The sequence below is a fragment of the Chiroxiphia lanceolata genome, chromosome 3 (assembly GCF_009829145.1).
Source record: "Chiroxiphia lanceolata isolate bChiLan1 chromosome 3, bChiLan1.pri, whole genome shotgun sequence".
Taxonomy (NCBI): domain Eukaryota; kingdom Metazoa; phylum Chordata; class Aves; order Passeriformes; family Pipridae; genus Chiroxiphia; species Chiroxiphia lanceolata.
In genome coordinates this window covers 33,407,819-33,424,531 of record NC_045639.1, presented here as the reverse complement: position 1 = coordinate 33,424,531, position 16,713 = coordinate 33,407,819, and the positions used below count along the sequence as shown (strand labels likewise).

At 38.8% G+C, this 16,713-nt stretch overlaps 1 protein-coding gene and 1 long non-coding RNA gene across 5 annotated transcripts in view; one reads left to right on the top strand and one right to left on the bottom strand.

Annotated features, from left to right (window-relative positions):
- RMDN2 (regulator of microtubule dynamics 2) overlaps positions 1 to 12,447 on the bottom strand; it is a 45,235-nt gene extending 32,788 nt beyond the window's left edge. For 2 of the 4 annotated variants that reach the window (XM_032682997.1, XM_032683001.1), the window contains exons 1-5: positions 12,055 to 12,125; positions 11,062 to 11,528; positions 4,308 to 4,503; positions 3,204 to 3,306; positions 1,037 to 1,097 (exon numbers count right to left, since the gene is read on the bottom strand). In XM_032682997.1, the coding sequence (XP_032538888.1) occupies positions 1,037 to 1,097; positions 3,204 to 3,306; positions 4,308 to 4,503; positions 11,062 to 11,516 (815 nt within the window). In that variant the 5' untranslated portion in view covers positions 11,517 to 11,528; positions 12,055 to 12,125. Of the gene's footprint in view, positions 1 to 1,036; positions 1,098 to 3,203; positions 3,307 to 4,307; positions 4,504 to 11,061; positions 11,529 to 12,054; positions 12,128 to 12,331 lie in introns of those variants that run through there. The other 2 variants (XM_032683000.1, XM_032682999.1) reach the window with 2 other exon arrangements.
- Positions 12,448 to 13,983: 1,536 nt separating this feature from the next.
- Positions 13,984 to 16,414, top strand: LOC116784410. The gene is made up of 2 exons (XR_004356059.1): positions 13,984 to 14,102; positions 16,349 to 16,414. It is a non-coding gene; the product is annotated as an uncharacterized LOC116784410 (long non-coding RNA).
- The last annotated feature ends 299 nt before the right edge of the window (positions 16,415 to 16,713 follow it).

Below are 16,713 nucleotides of genomic sequence, written 5' to 3'. Positions count from 1 at the left end.
GGGGTAGGACTCATACTTGCATGTGATTTTGTGGTGGTTTATACACAAAGCTCTGGCTGAGATGGGCAACCCAGCATCACCCTGAAGAAGTGACCATGACTGTGGTCAGGCAAAGAGCACAAATGGTTGTAAATTGCTTTCAAAAATATCTATGTCTAATCAAGTATCTAAACCTGAGCTAACTGACGTGCTCCCTTCATTGGCAATGGAGATGTTGTCAACTTAACCTCAGGAGGAATTCATCTCACCCTCATGCAAGACAAAATGGGCAAAATTGACTCAGATGAACCACACTCCAGAACTGGCTGCTTCCTTTTCGATTGTGAAAGGAACCTAGGATAAAACTCTTTGGTTTAGATATGTAAAAATTTAGTGAAATCCCACCCTACCTATGTAATGACAAAAGTAGTGAAGAACGTAGAAACAAAAATGGAAAGGAAAAGCTAACAATATTAGAAAAGAAATCAGGAGCTCAGTAATATTTACTAATAATATAGTAAGGTGAAGAACTATCAGCTAGAACGCAGTAGAATTATCCTTTACCTGATAATGTTGATTTGATAAAAAATATTTACGTTTACATTTGCAGAGTTTGTTAGTTCTGGCAAGGCCTATGAAATTAAAATAAGTGTCAAGCTTGAAGGAAAATTATATGATAAAACAAAAATTGAGAAGTTAATTGAAATTTCCATAGTCCTCTATATCTATTTTTAATTATAAGAATTTAGATTATTACAAGAAAATGAAAGGACAAAATACATGGTCATACTGAAGTATTGTTATTGAGTTGTTTCACATCCTAAAGTAAATACTTCACAGAATACTTCAATGTAATTTTTAGCTGCAACCGGGAATAATTGAGTTCCATAAAGTTATGAAAAAATGTTAATGAGTAACTTATGAAACTGATATCAAACTGTAGTATGATAAATGTAACTTGCTGTGGGTGCTATTTAGAGCCAAAGAAGGCAGGGGGGTTTGTAGGATTTGATAAATACACACAAGTTTTTAAAACTGCACACTTTCTCAAACTTACCACTGGTGACTCTCAGCACTCCCGTCATCCAGCTGAACAGCCTTTTCAGCTTTAATCTTTCCTGTAAAAGGAGTAGAACATATTAAAGGATTTATTGTACTCTTCTACCTGTTAGGTGGCTCCCAAAAACAAACCGACCTGATATACTCTAGCAGCAAAAAAGAAACTGCTTCCTGTTCTTAGAAACATTTAGATGGACGATGTAACATCCTGGCTTTACATCATTTACATTTCCATATATATATATATACACACACATACACACATGCATACATCTATTTTTTTTTAATTTATTATTATTTTTATTTAAATCCAATTCAGATGCAGTTAAATTAGGGAAGGATTGGATTGGACTGCCAAAGGAGACCATGTCGTCTGTAAGACTGAAGACTCTTAACAGCAGGCTGGAGAAGCACCTGCCAGAAGAACCAGCAAAGCTGTTTCCTGACTTGGGTACACAAATAAACTAGGTGAAGTTTGTTTCTAGCACAAAGACTTCCCTTAAGTTCCACTTAACAGACTAAAAGTTCCACTAACTGAATAAAGATGACAGTAGGTGATTTGATCAAACTCATGCTCCCAGTAAGAAGTTCAGATGAGATGCTTGCTGTTTGCAGAGTCTCAGCTGCAACCAATTAAGCCACACTGACATTTCTGTATTGCAAGTTAACTTCACAAAAACAAAGAATAGCATACACAGCCCTCCAACCCCGTGGAAGGAAAAATAACCACAAAACTACTGCCAGCTCCCCCGCAGCCTCAATCCCTCTGCACCACTTCCAAAAACTGAGATGAAAAAAGCTACCACCACCCCCATTTCACGAAAATGAGCCAAACTAGGCTGGTTACTCAACATGTAAGACCCACTTTCACGTCATCATTCTGTACCTCTCTGTCTTTTGCTATGCCATTATCTTCCATCAGCTGAGGCTTCATGTAGTCACCAGTAAAAGCAAAGGCTCCAACAACAGAATTTACTGTTGTAATTTATTTTGTGTCATAATCCTCACTGCACTGTGAGATTTCCATACAAAATAGCCAAATTCCTACTAAAGCAAAGACAGTATCGATTAAGTAGCTAAGGCAGTGCAAGTCTTCCTGAGTAAAGGAAGCAACTAAAAGATAGTAATAAGGAAGGAACAAGGAAGAACAAGCTGAGATTGGCTATGGAGTATGTAACGACAGCACAAAGACATGACACTGTCTTTTAGTATGACAAAGGGCATCCAGACTTCTTTGTCTGTGATGTTGTCAATGATGACAGAATAAAAAGCTGACAAAAAGTATCACAAAAGACAAAATAACCCAAACTTGGAATACACTTAAAAACCTGATTTGGTGCAGCAAAAAAGAGAGAGGCAATCAAGAAGCAAAAGAGAGAGAGAGAGAAGTACTTCCAGGCAAAAATAATTATTTTAAGCACAGTGTGTTGACTGAAGGAGAGTGACACAGGTAGAGAAGATGTAGGTTTTAATGTAATGAAACGAAGGCGGTCCAAAAAGAAAAGGGAAACATAAACTGTACCTCCAGCCAATATGCATCCAGACAGCAAAGGAAAGGGCAATGCTTTTAAAAGCAACAAAGAAAAAGTGCTCTGAAGAAGAAAACCAGAACCTTGCCGAGACTAAGTTGTCAAACAGGATACATAAGGAGAGATGCCTAGAAGCAACACCAATTGGCACACACTTCTGTTTCTGGTCAACAGTTTCTTCAGATTCACAAAGTTTCATCCCCACCCTCATCACAATATATGCAGGAGTGATCCTTGCCACAGGAAAGCAGAAAAACAAACCTTGACCCAACTTCGACATTTATTTATTCTTCACGCTCTCCCAAAGATGTAACTAAGAAACTGCTGACAGTATCTGGGGTTTTTCACATTCTGTATTCATCTGATTCTCAACAAAATACAGGATTTTAAGGCACTATTCAGAGTCAACAGCCTTCGATTATGATCCACAATACTTCTCCTTCACCAATTTTGGATCTCTCAGCGAGGAAAAAATGAACTGAAGTTGTATACTGTGGCGGTTTATTGCACAAAATATTCTTATTACAGTACAAATGCTCCCATTTATTGGAATGCAAATTCCTTTCACTGGAAAACTTAAAGTATGTTTCACTACATTCAGATAGCATTCTACATAAACATTTTTCTTCTGCTTACCCTCAATAACGTAGTTCCTCTTCTCCTCAGCATCAGTAGTCATCTCAAACAGATCTCCATAAGCACGTGCAAGTCTCCACAGAAAGTCCACACAGTTTTCATACTGAAAGTAGACCACAGCTCCATAATTAAATTGATCAGAATGTGATTTAAACAGTTTACATTCATAATGCTTAAAGCAAGTTATCAGAACATGTAATAATTTTTTGTTTATTTTGCATTTATCTACATACTACTTTTAGTTTATGTAAGAACCAATTGACCAATTTTCATTAACAAAAGAGAACATAGCTTTTGGAAACATTCTAGGCTGTCTAAAGAGTTTTATTTTATGTATCAGGTTAATATGAAAACTTTAAAGTGTAAATATAAAAATATAATATAAATGAATATAAATATTATTTTAAAATTTTTAATAGAAAAACTTAAAAGGTAACCCAGTAAAGCACAATAGATCCCTGAATGAAGTGATGTGTGTTTTCTTTAGGGAGGCCATAAGCACTACACAATTAATCTCTTATCTACCTTTCTGGGTATTCCAATATGTAAATGAAAATATAATCAGAACTAATGTTTGCCAAACTAGAAGAAAATGGTACCATGAATAAATCACTGCACAACAAACCACCCTTAAATTTTATTTGGAGTTACATATGTGCACAGTGAAGTCAAAGGAAAAACTCACATGAATGATATCAGAGATAAGAAGACTAGATGCTCATAGTTATAATTTCTTGAGAACACTAGGCCTGCTTACTACTTAATTCCATAGGATTTTCTCACATAGACTATTCCAAAACCAGTAAAAGTATCATTTACGTAGAAAAAAGCCCATCATCTGTCTTTGTTGCATGCAGGAATACCTACATCAAACAAAGCCTCAAGGTTATTGAGCCTGAACGGGATATGAAATTGTAGAACTTTCATGCTCACACAACACGAATATTGACACCATCTTGAAATATTGCTTTTTCATTGTATTTTAAAAATATGCTTGAAATTTCATCTTCCATTTTTATGTGCATTTTAAAGCTCATACTAAGTTCTTAAAGGCAGTGCAAAGCATAAGTTAATAGCAACACAACAGTAAGTTCCCCATAATACCTTGTTATCTTTCTCAAGCAGCAGTCTGAAGCCCTTCTTTTTATCATCCTCTGAACCCTTGTGCAAATTGTCCACCTGCTGTAAAAAATTAAATAACTCTTCTTCTTCTTCTGATTTCACCATGGCATCAGGTGGCTTCTTACATCTCTTTTCTTCCTCAGAGTCTCCTTCAGAATCAGTATGAGCTGTAAGATAACTAAAATCACAGAAAATAATAACCATTTTTATATAAAAATATTGGCAAAGCATTCTTAAATTCAGAAGCAAAAATTTCAGAGCACAATTTATCCCAGTTGTCCAACCTTAAAGGATTTTTTTATTCATGGTATCAAGCTTATTATTATTATTACAAAAGCTTTACCTTCAAAGGGACAGTACAATCATACTCCAAACATAACAGGCAAGTAAGTACCCTGTTCTGCTGCTTAATACTTCATTAAAAAAATGTAGGTACATATTAGAAACACATAGCCTTGTGTTTCAAACACAGAACACTTCAAATCATCCACATGTTTTAAGACATGCCCTGTAACCCTGAATAGGCCTCTTCAACTCTTCAATTTCCCTATTTTTTTGAAATAGGAATGAGCTTACAAACCAAAATAAAAGTGCTATAAGAATCATTTATACAATATTTTGTTAAACACTTTTAAGATCTAAATATAAGCCAATATAAATAACACCATTGCTATCAATTTATTCTTTCTTTTTGAGCATTTGGAAGTTCAGAATATTTCAAACTGGGAAAGACCTTATATTAATTAATTATGCTTACTGCAAAAGTACTCAGCACAAGGCAGTCAAGGACAAAGAAATATTTACAAAAGCATAAACACCATGCAGAGATAAGCAGGTGGCCTTACTGTCCAAAGTGATGAGCATACATTAGAGTACTCCAATTTCACAGAGGAGCAGCTGATGGCATTGTTTTTTAAAAGCAGCGTTTTGCTCATGTATGTACTAAAAATGGAAGGAAAAGTCTCATCTTCCCAATTTCCACTTTTGAAAATACTGTTCTGGGGAGAAATAATAATGTAAAGGTATTAGGTTCAGAGACTTTTTTAAATGGTTACTAGGAGCACAAAAAGCATCGAATGTACTGTACACATTAAGTAACTGAATAATCAAAGTAGGCCATGACAGTCAAAATATATAAAATCTGAGGTTTTTTTCAGAAATAGAACCAGTGCAGAATGTTACTGGTGGAGGTTATTAATCATAGCCTTTAAGTATCCCTTTTTCATTATGTTGCTTCCAGAGGTGTCCATAACTAATACATGAGCAAACACACTTTTAGCCTGCAAATGAACAAGTACAAGGGCTTATCAAGGTACGGAAGTGCTAGATGTGGCATGACAGCTTTGCTGTAAAATTAACCCAGTAATATGGCAAAGAGCAGTCAAAAATACTTTTAGATAAAACAATACATACATAAACCACATGTGCATGTTCAAACTGAAAAACATAATGGAGCAGAGCAGAGATAGGAAACTTCATAATTTCCTACAGATTTGTTTTACATAATCTTGGTGGTGCTGAAGTTGATGACACATCCTATGCTGTATCCTGCAGAGACTATATTCAGTCACTGAACATTTCTTTTCATTTTCAGAAGCATCTTGTTCTTCCGTAGTTCTTTTGAAGTGGTTGCAGAGGTACATCATATATAGGCTGCATTTGTAAGAGCCCTAACTTTACCAAAAGTGCAAGGTATTTCTTTGGGAGTGGGGCCTTTTAGCTCCAGCACGTAGTTCTATGATGCAAAGAATGTTTGAAAAGTATTTTTCCTCCCATGGTTTGGATGCCCCATTCCCTCTAATTAAAAGATAAATACACTGAGGATTTGTGCAATTACCAACCTAAAATAAGGGCACTAGATAATATAAAAGAGCAACAGCTAAGCAGTCAAGGCAATTTCCTTAGTTTCAGAAATTTGAGCACTGCCTCAAATGCTACCTAATCAGGTAGATATGAAAGTAAAGAATCAGTGTTTGGGAGTCAGTGTTGATGTTGTCTTCTTTATCTTTGCTGCGTAAACATCTGCTAAAATTCACTACTGTTTCAAGGATAGATAATAGACAAAAGTGATTATTACAAAACATTACTCTCCCAGCAAAAACATAAAGGTCAAGGTTGGGCTGACAGCCAAGCCCACTGGGCTGTCAGTCCAAACAAGCCCAGCAGAGATTTCCAGCAGCACTGTATCAAACTGTCATGACCAAACATCAAATTGAGGCCAAACATCAAATTCATATGACATCAGATAAGTCATACAAGAGTATTTACTGGGAGACTCAAACAGAAGAAGTGTGAAGTAGGCCACTATCTTACAGACGATGCGAACCCCTAAGGAGCTAATTATAAAACATCAAGGAAGAATAATCTTTTAAGATCAGACCATACTGCATCAAGCCTTTCCTCACCCCATCTCTCCTACAGAAATCTGATCTCCAGGCCACATTTGTGCTGAGAAAGAGCAAAGAGCACAGGTAATTTCTTCTCTAGTCCCTCTTACCTCCACTGTCCTGGGAAATTCTGTCCTACCTCCTCTATTTATCTGCTTTATGAATCCTCAAAGAATTTAAATATGGAACAGACCATCTTAAACCTTGATGAGCACAAATTTCAATTTATTTGTTGATTGATAACCAACTTTAACAAAGCAGCTAACAGTCTTACACATCTACTCATTCTAAAGCACTAAAAATCACTACTAACACAAACAGAAGTGGAGATTCTTCTTAACACAGTTTAAAAATTCCAGACATCTGTGGAATAATGACATTAAACCAACAAGGAAATTAACACAAAACCAGGAAGAGTCATTATGGTTTGTTTTACAAATATTCCATATAACAGAAATCTGCAATTTTACCTGGTATTGCCCTGCAAGAGGTTTTATCAGATGATAAAGAGAAAAGTGAATATTTACATGTGATAAACACATTGATCAATATTTGAGAAAATAGAAGAACTTCTAAAAAATGTCTAAAGTCAGTGTCAACTTGTTTTCACCTTTACTGCCAATAGATTTTAAACAGAAGAGAAAAACTGTGATAAGAATGTGAGGAGCAACAGTCAACCAACAGGACTCAGCTGTATCATAATGAACTGTTCAAAGATCAAAGAACAAATGGAAACTGTGCTTGAGACTCACCCCACTATGGTTAAGCAGTTCAGTAAATCCCAGTACCCAGTACTGGATTAAAAAAAACCTGAGCTACAGGGCACAAAACACCATTGTGGTGTAAATGCACTTTGGTGGTTCAAAGACTGAGTTGAATTGCCTGTAAACTGGCAGACACTGAGCCTAACCAGGTATCATCTGTTCACAACACCTCAGCTCTTAGATAGATCAAATATCATCTGTTGTCTCCCTGCCAACTTAGAAAAATCAGAAGCTGACACAAACACCGTCTCATCTGCTTGAGCCAATTCAAAAGAAAGGAGATTATATGTCACAGACTGATCTGGATCCAATTTGCACTGTATGCTCCAGCAAAGTGTGTAGCCACCCAAAATGGTAAGAGGCCTTTGAGGAAAAGTTTGGCGAACTGGATTCTTAGGCCAACTGAAGGCTGCATTTGAAAGAAACGAGTAGCAAAATAAATTAAGAAATGCTAAGTGAAGTGATACACAGAAGCAGGCAGGGGAAATGTTTCTTCCTGTTGAATATTTAAACTATTTCAAGGAAAAATTATAAATAGAACATCTGTCAGAAAAGAATGTACTGTGGTGAATCTTTGTGGTGACTGATGCCAAAGTCACCACATGAAAAGCTGGGACATGGGGCCAGATGAAGACTGGAGCCAAACATGACACCAATGTCAAGGGCTCATCACTGCCACATCAAGGAGGAAACAGCTTTAAAATCACAAAGAGGAGAATTCAGTGACACTCCATCTCAGGTGATCATCTAGACACAATTTATTGTATTTGTAAATGAATGAGAGCTTGTTACCCATTCTCAGTTGTTAAAAGTTCACTAGTAAATGATGGAAACCAAAACAAACTAGTAAGAACAGAATACAGAAAAGCACAGACTAGAAACTGCAGGCTCTTTAGCATTTAATGTCTCATTCATTCAGTGCACCTTCCATTTAAATTACCTGTTATCATGTAAAAATATATCTCATTTATTAAAAACCATGTGATATTTTTCCACTTACAGAAATATGTAATTTTGAAAGGCAAAAATGCTTCTCTTCCCAAGGTGTTGAATACCAACACTGAGAATATGACACAGCAGATCAAAACAGTGAAGGTGATATCAGATACTGTCAGCTTCACATATTTCATGAAAAAATGAGGAAGCATTAAATGCTTTTCCAGAAGTTTACAAACCTTAAACCTGTATAGTCATCCAGCATAAATCCATAAAACTCTTCAGATTACTTTATCTGTCAATTGCCAGCATCTACCCATTTGTCAGTTAATACCAGAAGTGCTTAACACAAGCAAAATCCTATCTTCTATATCATGAAAATACTGCTGAGGCAGTGAAACACGTTGCATGTACTTTAGATGGAGTACACAAAGTGAAAAAGTGTTTTATCAGTAACAAAGAGCAAAATCATTTCTCTAGTGCACAATCTAGCAACTGAATGCATTAATGTGTATGGAATTCACATCAGAACAGTATAAAACAATGCACATGGTGTTATACCTACAGCACATGAAGTAGTGATGTATATTAACTGGAAAAAGAACACGTGTTGCTATTGATTCTCCTGCTAAACTCTCACAGAACATGCATTACAGTCTTTAAAGTTACAGAAGACCCCAGAAAAAGCTACATACATTGCAACTGTACATACGTTAGGATTAACAACCTGTTTGCAAGAGGAAGAAAAAAATACAAATTACTTAAATTAAATTATCTTAAATTTAGAGAAGATATGCAAAACAAGAACATCAAGTACAAGGTGTTAGTAGGGAAAAAACTTCTCTTTTCAAAAGGGATTGAAAAATAGCATTGGAAAAGCATATCCCCAAATGACTAACACTAACTATAACCTTGAACTATCTTCCTTCCTTATGACTGTACACAAATACTTGTCAGAGAAGGCCTCTCTTAAGGACACATTCAACGCTCTTGCACACTATAATTACTTGCATTGGATCATCACATCAGCTTCTTCGTCACAAATAGGAACCTGTTTCCTTGGTTTCTTTTCAAAGAGCAACACGTCTCTCCTGATCAAAAAATGGGATTTTCTGAAATGCTAGGTGTGGAATAACCTCTATATTGCATCAATGGACTGATTATTCATAAACTGGTCCCTTAGTCTTATCTACATCTCCAAATATTTTAGGCATAGCATAAAGGCCTATACAAACCAATCAACAGATAAAATAATCTGAGAAACTTAATAGAACCAAAATTTTTCTACACCAGATGAAGGAGGAATATCTTTGAATACTTCTGCCAATGCTGAATACTTAAAATAAAGAACTAGTTCATAGTAGAACTGACAGGTCTTAAAATATGGTACCAAATATAAGACTTGTGAAGCATGTAGGCTGGGATATAACACAACAGGAAATTCTGTTCACAGGAAGAGAAAATGAATGTGGAGAAACTCTTAAAACCAGAATTCCATTAATTATTATATGCAGCATGTTATTGGCTTCAGAACATTACAGTTGATTAATATATCTTTAAAGAAAAAAGGTGACATAAGTAGGCAATTTGCAGACATAACGCTGCCTACGCAGACATGTAAGACACAGTGAGGAAACGGTTCAAAAAACTCAGTTGCTATAAACATACACTTATTAAATTGCACATAAGCATCTAATCTGATTATACCAAAACAAAGTCATAATTACAGGAGAGTAATGTCATCACCATTTTTACATTACTACTGGAGGGTATATTAGGCAATGTTTGAAAAGACAAAAATATAGTCCCTCCCCTGGACTTCAGGTACATCTGATCCTTCAGTACTGTGCTGTATTGAGGCACAGACTCAGGGGGTGAAGCTGAGAAAAGTTTACTGTAATGAGTTGCTCTGTCCTCTGCAGAGGTCTGGTTTTTTCCCAGGCCCTATTCCCCACAAGTACATTCCTCAACTCACAAGTATAAAAGATCCCATTAACCACAATGGGACTACAAGAAGGGGCCAAAACTAGGAACTTTCTACCTTACTGAGTCAGTACCCTAAATCACTCATGATTACTTTTTGAGCCACTAGAAAGGGTATACAATCACAAATATACATAAACATTACGTGTGTTGCATTGGGACATTGCCTTCATAGTAAGCAATACCTCTAGGCAGAACACTGCAATAACTCATCTGTGAGGCCCATAGAAAACAATTATCATGAAAAGCACAAGAGCATTCATACAGTTTGAACTAACTATAGCAAAGACAGAAGAGTACTTTCTTACTAGAGGCACTTTCAAAATTACACCATTATTCTGAACTTTGTCTCTCATTGCATAGCTATGTAGCAATACTGCATCAGATCATTACCAAACACATTCCTAAAAAAAAAAAAAAAATCTGTATTATGCTTGGCATTAAGCCAACTTCAGCCACAGTGCAGGTTCAGAGATGGTCACCAAGAGTCTTCTCTGATCCAAAAACTGCTAATCTGAATTTCTGGGGGGTTTTTTCCATTAAATATAGAGAAGTATAAAATCTACATAAAACTTTAAAAGGGCTCCTGTTTACAATTTCACATAGGTAATGATACAATTTGCACTGCATGTGTACTGTTGTATATACAAATTATTATTAACTCACCCTCCTTCACTTTCCGCCTCCTCAGAGCTGGTAGTTTCTCTTGCGCCAGAAGTTGTCTCAGCTTTTCTCCGCCTTGTTGCTCTGTGTGACGGGCTAACTCTCTGAACATCACCTTTCCCTTGAAGCTCATTTCGAACAAGCTCTTCAAGCTTTGGAATAGCTTCTTTCAGAAATTCCACCTCTCTCTTCAGTTCGTCCACACTTAGTAGAAGGCCATTCAATTTTTCTAATATCTGCAGTTGCCTCCCATGTAAAACCATCACCGCTCCTTGCTCATTAGGAGCCTCATTTTGCAAGCCCACAGAATTAAGTCTGTTACCTATATCCTGGAACGCACGTACACGCACAGCCGCCCCACGTTTTCGGATCTTGCGGTACCAAACCACCACCAGGCTTAATCCAGCAGTCCCTGCCATTACACCCAGTATGAGTCCTTTATTTTCGAAGGGAGACATTTCTGCACGCTCCTAAAATTACGAGACAACAATAACAGAGTTTAATACGTTTTCCCTTACTACCCAAACGATTTGCTTTGCTTTGGCGTGTAAGGCTGGAAGAGCTGGCGCCTGCCGCAGGCACAAAGTTACACCACAACTCTCGCAGGTTCTGCAATACAAGGCTCTGTGTATTTATCAGACAGCAAAACCAGGACGGAGGTGGGTTTGGGGTGTGAGGGGGCGCCGGCACGCGCGCAGGACCTCAGCCTTCACTTCCAACCATCCCGGCACCCCGGGATTTGTTTGTTTCAAGGCGAGAAACTCATATAATCGGATTTTCAGCCACTGCAGAGGCAGGAACCCAGCTGTCAGGCCGGAGCGCCGCCCGGAGGGGGGTCTCGCCGTCCCACTTCCCCCCAGCCCCAGTGCGCCGAGGGGCTGCCAGAGCCCCGCGGTCGCCGCCCCGCAGCCCGCTCCAGCTCCGGCCCTGGCCCCGGCAACCGCAGCCCCAGCAGCGCCGGCCCCGAGCCCAGCCCGGCCCGCCCCTGGTACGTACGTAGGGCCGGAACGGAACGCAGCAGTCCGGGAGCGGCGGCGCGTCGGGCCCGGGCGGCCCCGCAGTAATCCCGCCGCGGCACAGGGGGCGGCGATACCCGGATCGAGGGGGACGGGCCTCGGCCGCTCTGCTGGCCGGGCTGCCCGGGAGACGGGCCTGCCTTGTGGAGGAGGGATTCCCGCAGCGCTGGGAATCCCGCCGGGCCGTGCTGCTGGGGGACGCCCGGCTGCACCTGCCACACACATCGCTCGAATACGCCGTTCTAGGGCAAATGTACCTGTTCGTGTGTTTGTCCTCAGTCTGTTGGCTGCTCGATTTCGCTAATTTAACCTTTTGCTACTTCTAAGCTCCAGGGAAACTGTATTTCCGCCCCATTAGTGGAGACCTGAAGCTTCAAAATCACAGCGAAACCCCGCCCAGTTGCCAGGAAGAGGGGCAGTCCCGACACAAAAGCTTCATTGCACTTTTAGCCACCTAAAGGCCCAAGGCTGATTTCGCCGAAGCCCATTCTAGATTGCCCAAAGTCATGGAGGGACTCATAGAATGGTCGGGAAGAGGACTATAAAGATCATCCAGTTCCAACCCCCCTGCTGTGGACAGGGACACCTTCAACTAGACCAGCCTGCTCAGAACCCCATCCAGCTTGTCCCTGAACACTTCCAGGGATGGGGTATCCACAACTTCCCAGTGCCTCACCACCCTCACAGTAAAGAATTTCTTCCTAATACCTAATCTAACTCTACTCCCTTTCAGTTTGAACCCATTTGTTCTTGTCCTGTCACTACCTCTTATAAATAGCCTTGCCCCATCTTTCCTGTAAGTTCCCTTCAGGTACTGGAAGGCCACAATTAGGTTACCCAAAAATCTTCTCTTTTCCAGGCTGAATAATCCCAATTCTCTCAGCCTTTCCTCCTGAGAGAGGTGCTCCATCCCTCTGATCAACTTGATGGCCCTCCTCTGGACTCCCTCCGACAGGTCAATGTCTCTTATGTGCTGGGGACCCCAGAGCTGGATGCAGCACTCCAGGTGAGGTCTCAACAGAACAGAGTAGAGGGACAGAACTTGAGTTTAACAGTATTTCTTTCTGGATCTGCCTCCTATTTCTGTCCTTGAATGGAAGAAGGATCATCATAGCCAACCTGCTGTGACTATTTGTCTCCCTGAAGGCTTCTGGAGGGTGCCGATACATAACGACTGACAAGCATAAAACTCATGTTCTTATATGTGAGGGCTTAAGGAAACCATTGTGGAAACCACTGTATCTGTGCAATGAAAGAAGTTGCTCTTCAACAGCTGGAATTATCCTCAGCCATATCAATCAGAAATAAAGGAACATGATGTAGTTCTTAAAAAACATACTAACGAGCTTTAAAAAGTAAACAAAGTGCTGTTAAAAACAAAAAAACTACCTAAACAAGGTACCAAGAACTCAAGAATTTTCAGTCTTAGTGCAAATTAGCAATTGTAAATCAGTCTAATGTCTATTTATCTTCAAACAAAGATTTAGTTTAAAGTAACTACAGCTCCTTGCTAATTCTTCATTAATAACCTGAGAATGAAACTAGCCTTACATAAGACCAAACTACAATCTGAGAGAAAGGCAGAAATTTGTTAGAATGGAAAAATGAATACTCTTTAAGTATTCTACAGATTTCCTAGTTACGAAACAAAACCAACAACAACAGTATCATTTGTTCATGTTTGTAATTTGAGATTTTTAAACCAAGGATGAAAATACCTTCAATTTTATGGAAACTTCACTAAACTCAAATTATTTTAACAAATTTCACTGTAAGTAATGGTTTTCAGGTACACAATCCATCAGTGTTTTAAAATGTGACAAGACAACATGAATCTCCAAATGCTCAGGAATGGTAATTTAAATGTGTTGAATAACCTTTAATTTTTGTTTTCTTTTTTTTTCATTATAATCTGCTAAAATCCTTCTATAAGCCAATTAAAACAGGAAAGGATTTTTAAAAGAGAATTAATCAAAGGGCGAACACAGCACAAAGCTGAAACAAAATACTATGGATGCAAATACCTGAGTGAGTATTTTCAGAGATTTTTCAAAGTGACTGTCGCAGGCTGCAGGCCTTAGACAAGGGGACCTGTTTTCAAAAAGTAATGGCCCAGGAGAATTGCCACCTACAGCTGCTTGGATATGTAGCAAGTGTGAAAATCAGGTCCCCTGTCTGGTCCCAAAGTCCTTGTTTGCTTTTTACCCATGGCCATTTTACCCAGGCAGAGCAGTGTGGAAGCACAGAAGTTATTGCATGTATGTAGTAACCTTCCAGAAGACAACAGCTTTCCAACCTGAGGAACTAAACATGCATTTACCCAGATTTGACACAATTCAATTGGCCTGAATATGACATAAGTTCTAAAAAACTGAAATAAACTTTTTAGAAAAGTACTGTTCTTCTACACGCAAAAGAAACTTTGTACTTGAAGTCCTAAAAAACGTGCAAGCCCAGACAACCATCTGTTATAAAATGGCCTGCCCCAAATATTTTTAATGTATTTTCAACCTTACTTCCTAAGAAGACAAAGCTTATGCCCCCAGGTTCTCCGTGTGCTGTTCTTCTGTCAAGCAACACCATGACACTTTCCCAACCCATTAGCTCCTGAACCTGGAATTAATTTCAGACAATTGTGACAGAAGAAAAATGTCCAGTTCACAGAATCATAAAATGGTTTGGGTTGGAAGGCACCTTAACGACCATCTAGTTCTAACCCCGCTGCCTTGGGCAGGGACACCCTTCACTAGACCAGGTTGCTCAGGGCCCCATCCAACCTGGCTTCAAACACTTTCAGGGATGGGACATCCACACCATCTCTGGGCACCCCGTTCCAGTGCCTCACCACCCTCACAGTAAAGAATTTCTTCTTAACTAATCTAATCTAAATCTCTCATCTTTTAATCTAAAACCCTTGTCCTGTCACTAGTGAAAAGTCATTCTCTCTCTTTTTTATAGACTCTTTTAAGTATTGAAAGGCTGCTCCAAATAGTTCCAAGAAGGCCAGCAGCTCTGGGGTGGTAAGACCCTGTGAACATCCTGCCTCCATCCACCCCTGGCTCCAGGCAGATGTACAGGCGTGACCTTACCACACCAGTGTTGCAACACAGACACACCTGCCTAGGACACCAGCCTTCTTACAGCACTGTTTTTGTAAAACCAGGCCATGTTGTTTACTGGTCTTTTGGGAAATCTTGAACTTGAACAGTATTTTTGTGTCGTGTTAGAAAAGTTAGCTTATTATTGAGCGATTATGTTCAATGGATCAGAGAACCATGACATCGTAAGTGATTGATTCATGCTGTTTTCAGACAAGGTATAGCCTTATTTACTGGTGGTTTCTTTTTTGTGTGGGAGGCATTCGTATTTTACAATTGACATAAAATTCTTCATCTGTAATTCTTCTGTACATTTATGGTAAGCTGTTGTTTCTGAAATGCTCCTCCACCCCCTGCCCCCAACTAGAGATTAATCTACTGCTTGTAACAAATACAAAAACCTTTAATGTATTAGTAACAGTTCATATTTTTTACTTCAGTAGTTGTCTTGTAGGCATAAAGTCAAATGTTGTTAATAAGTCACCAAACATTGTGAAAGCTTAAACACCTTTGACCAGACTTGCAACCAGCCTGCCAGAAAACCTACTGTTCTATCAAGTTTTATTGAATTCTCTTGAGTTTTTTGCTATAAAACCAAAATCATATCTTACCTCAAAGGGAAGCATTCACTATCAGACTTGTCTATATTCTCTGCTGCTTTTGTCCTGAACAGTTGTCCAGTGCCCTTAATGAAAAATTAATCAATTGAAGTTTCAAGATGATGGGTAATAGCACACTGACCTTTTCTGTTTTCTTGAAATAAAGATATACTGCTTAGCACAGTTCCATGGGGAGATGAGACTGCTGCTGCCTTTATGTCGCTGGGCATAAAAATCTAAGTGTACTTCCACATCCTCTTCAATATTTTTGGATTTTTGGCCAATCTCAGTCAAATTCTACAGAGAACTTCTGACAAATTTCTTTGAGTTAGTTGATCTTTTAAAGGAGAAAGCCCTGAATTAGTGCCACCACTATAGGAAAGATTGCTTATCCCTTCGTGCACAACTGAGAACCCACACAGGAGAAAAGCATTTTGCAAGGACAGGAGCAGAGCTCACATTTTATTAGATGTGAGGGAACTGAACTGCAAGATATAACCTGATAGGAAACCTGGCTTCATTAGTTCAACTACACTAATAAATAAACCATCTGTTTATTTATTTATTTTGTCGATAGGACCCAGTGCTGCAGTTTCAGCCAAGTACAAATGGTCACTGCTGGCATGGCATTTCAAAAAGAAAAAAAAAAAGGAAAAAGAAAAAAAAAGAAAAAATGTACATGCTGTTACTGCTTCTTTGCGTCTTCAGGAAACTAAAGGACATTATCAAACTATATTTATGCAAGCTGTGTTAGTTTTTTCAGGCCAAGGTACGTGATTCAGTTTCCTTGATGTAAAAGATGAGAGTTGGCAGCCCAAATGAGTTTGCATATGTTGTGTTAACAACAATAGAAATAAATACTTGAGGCTATATCTGATGTAATTCCACAGCACTGTCTGATTTCTTCACAGAGAGAAATGGTCCTAGGAGTGCCTGGGTATA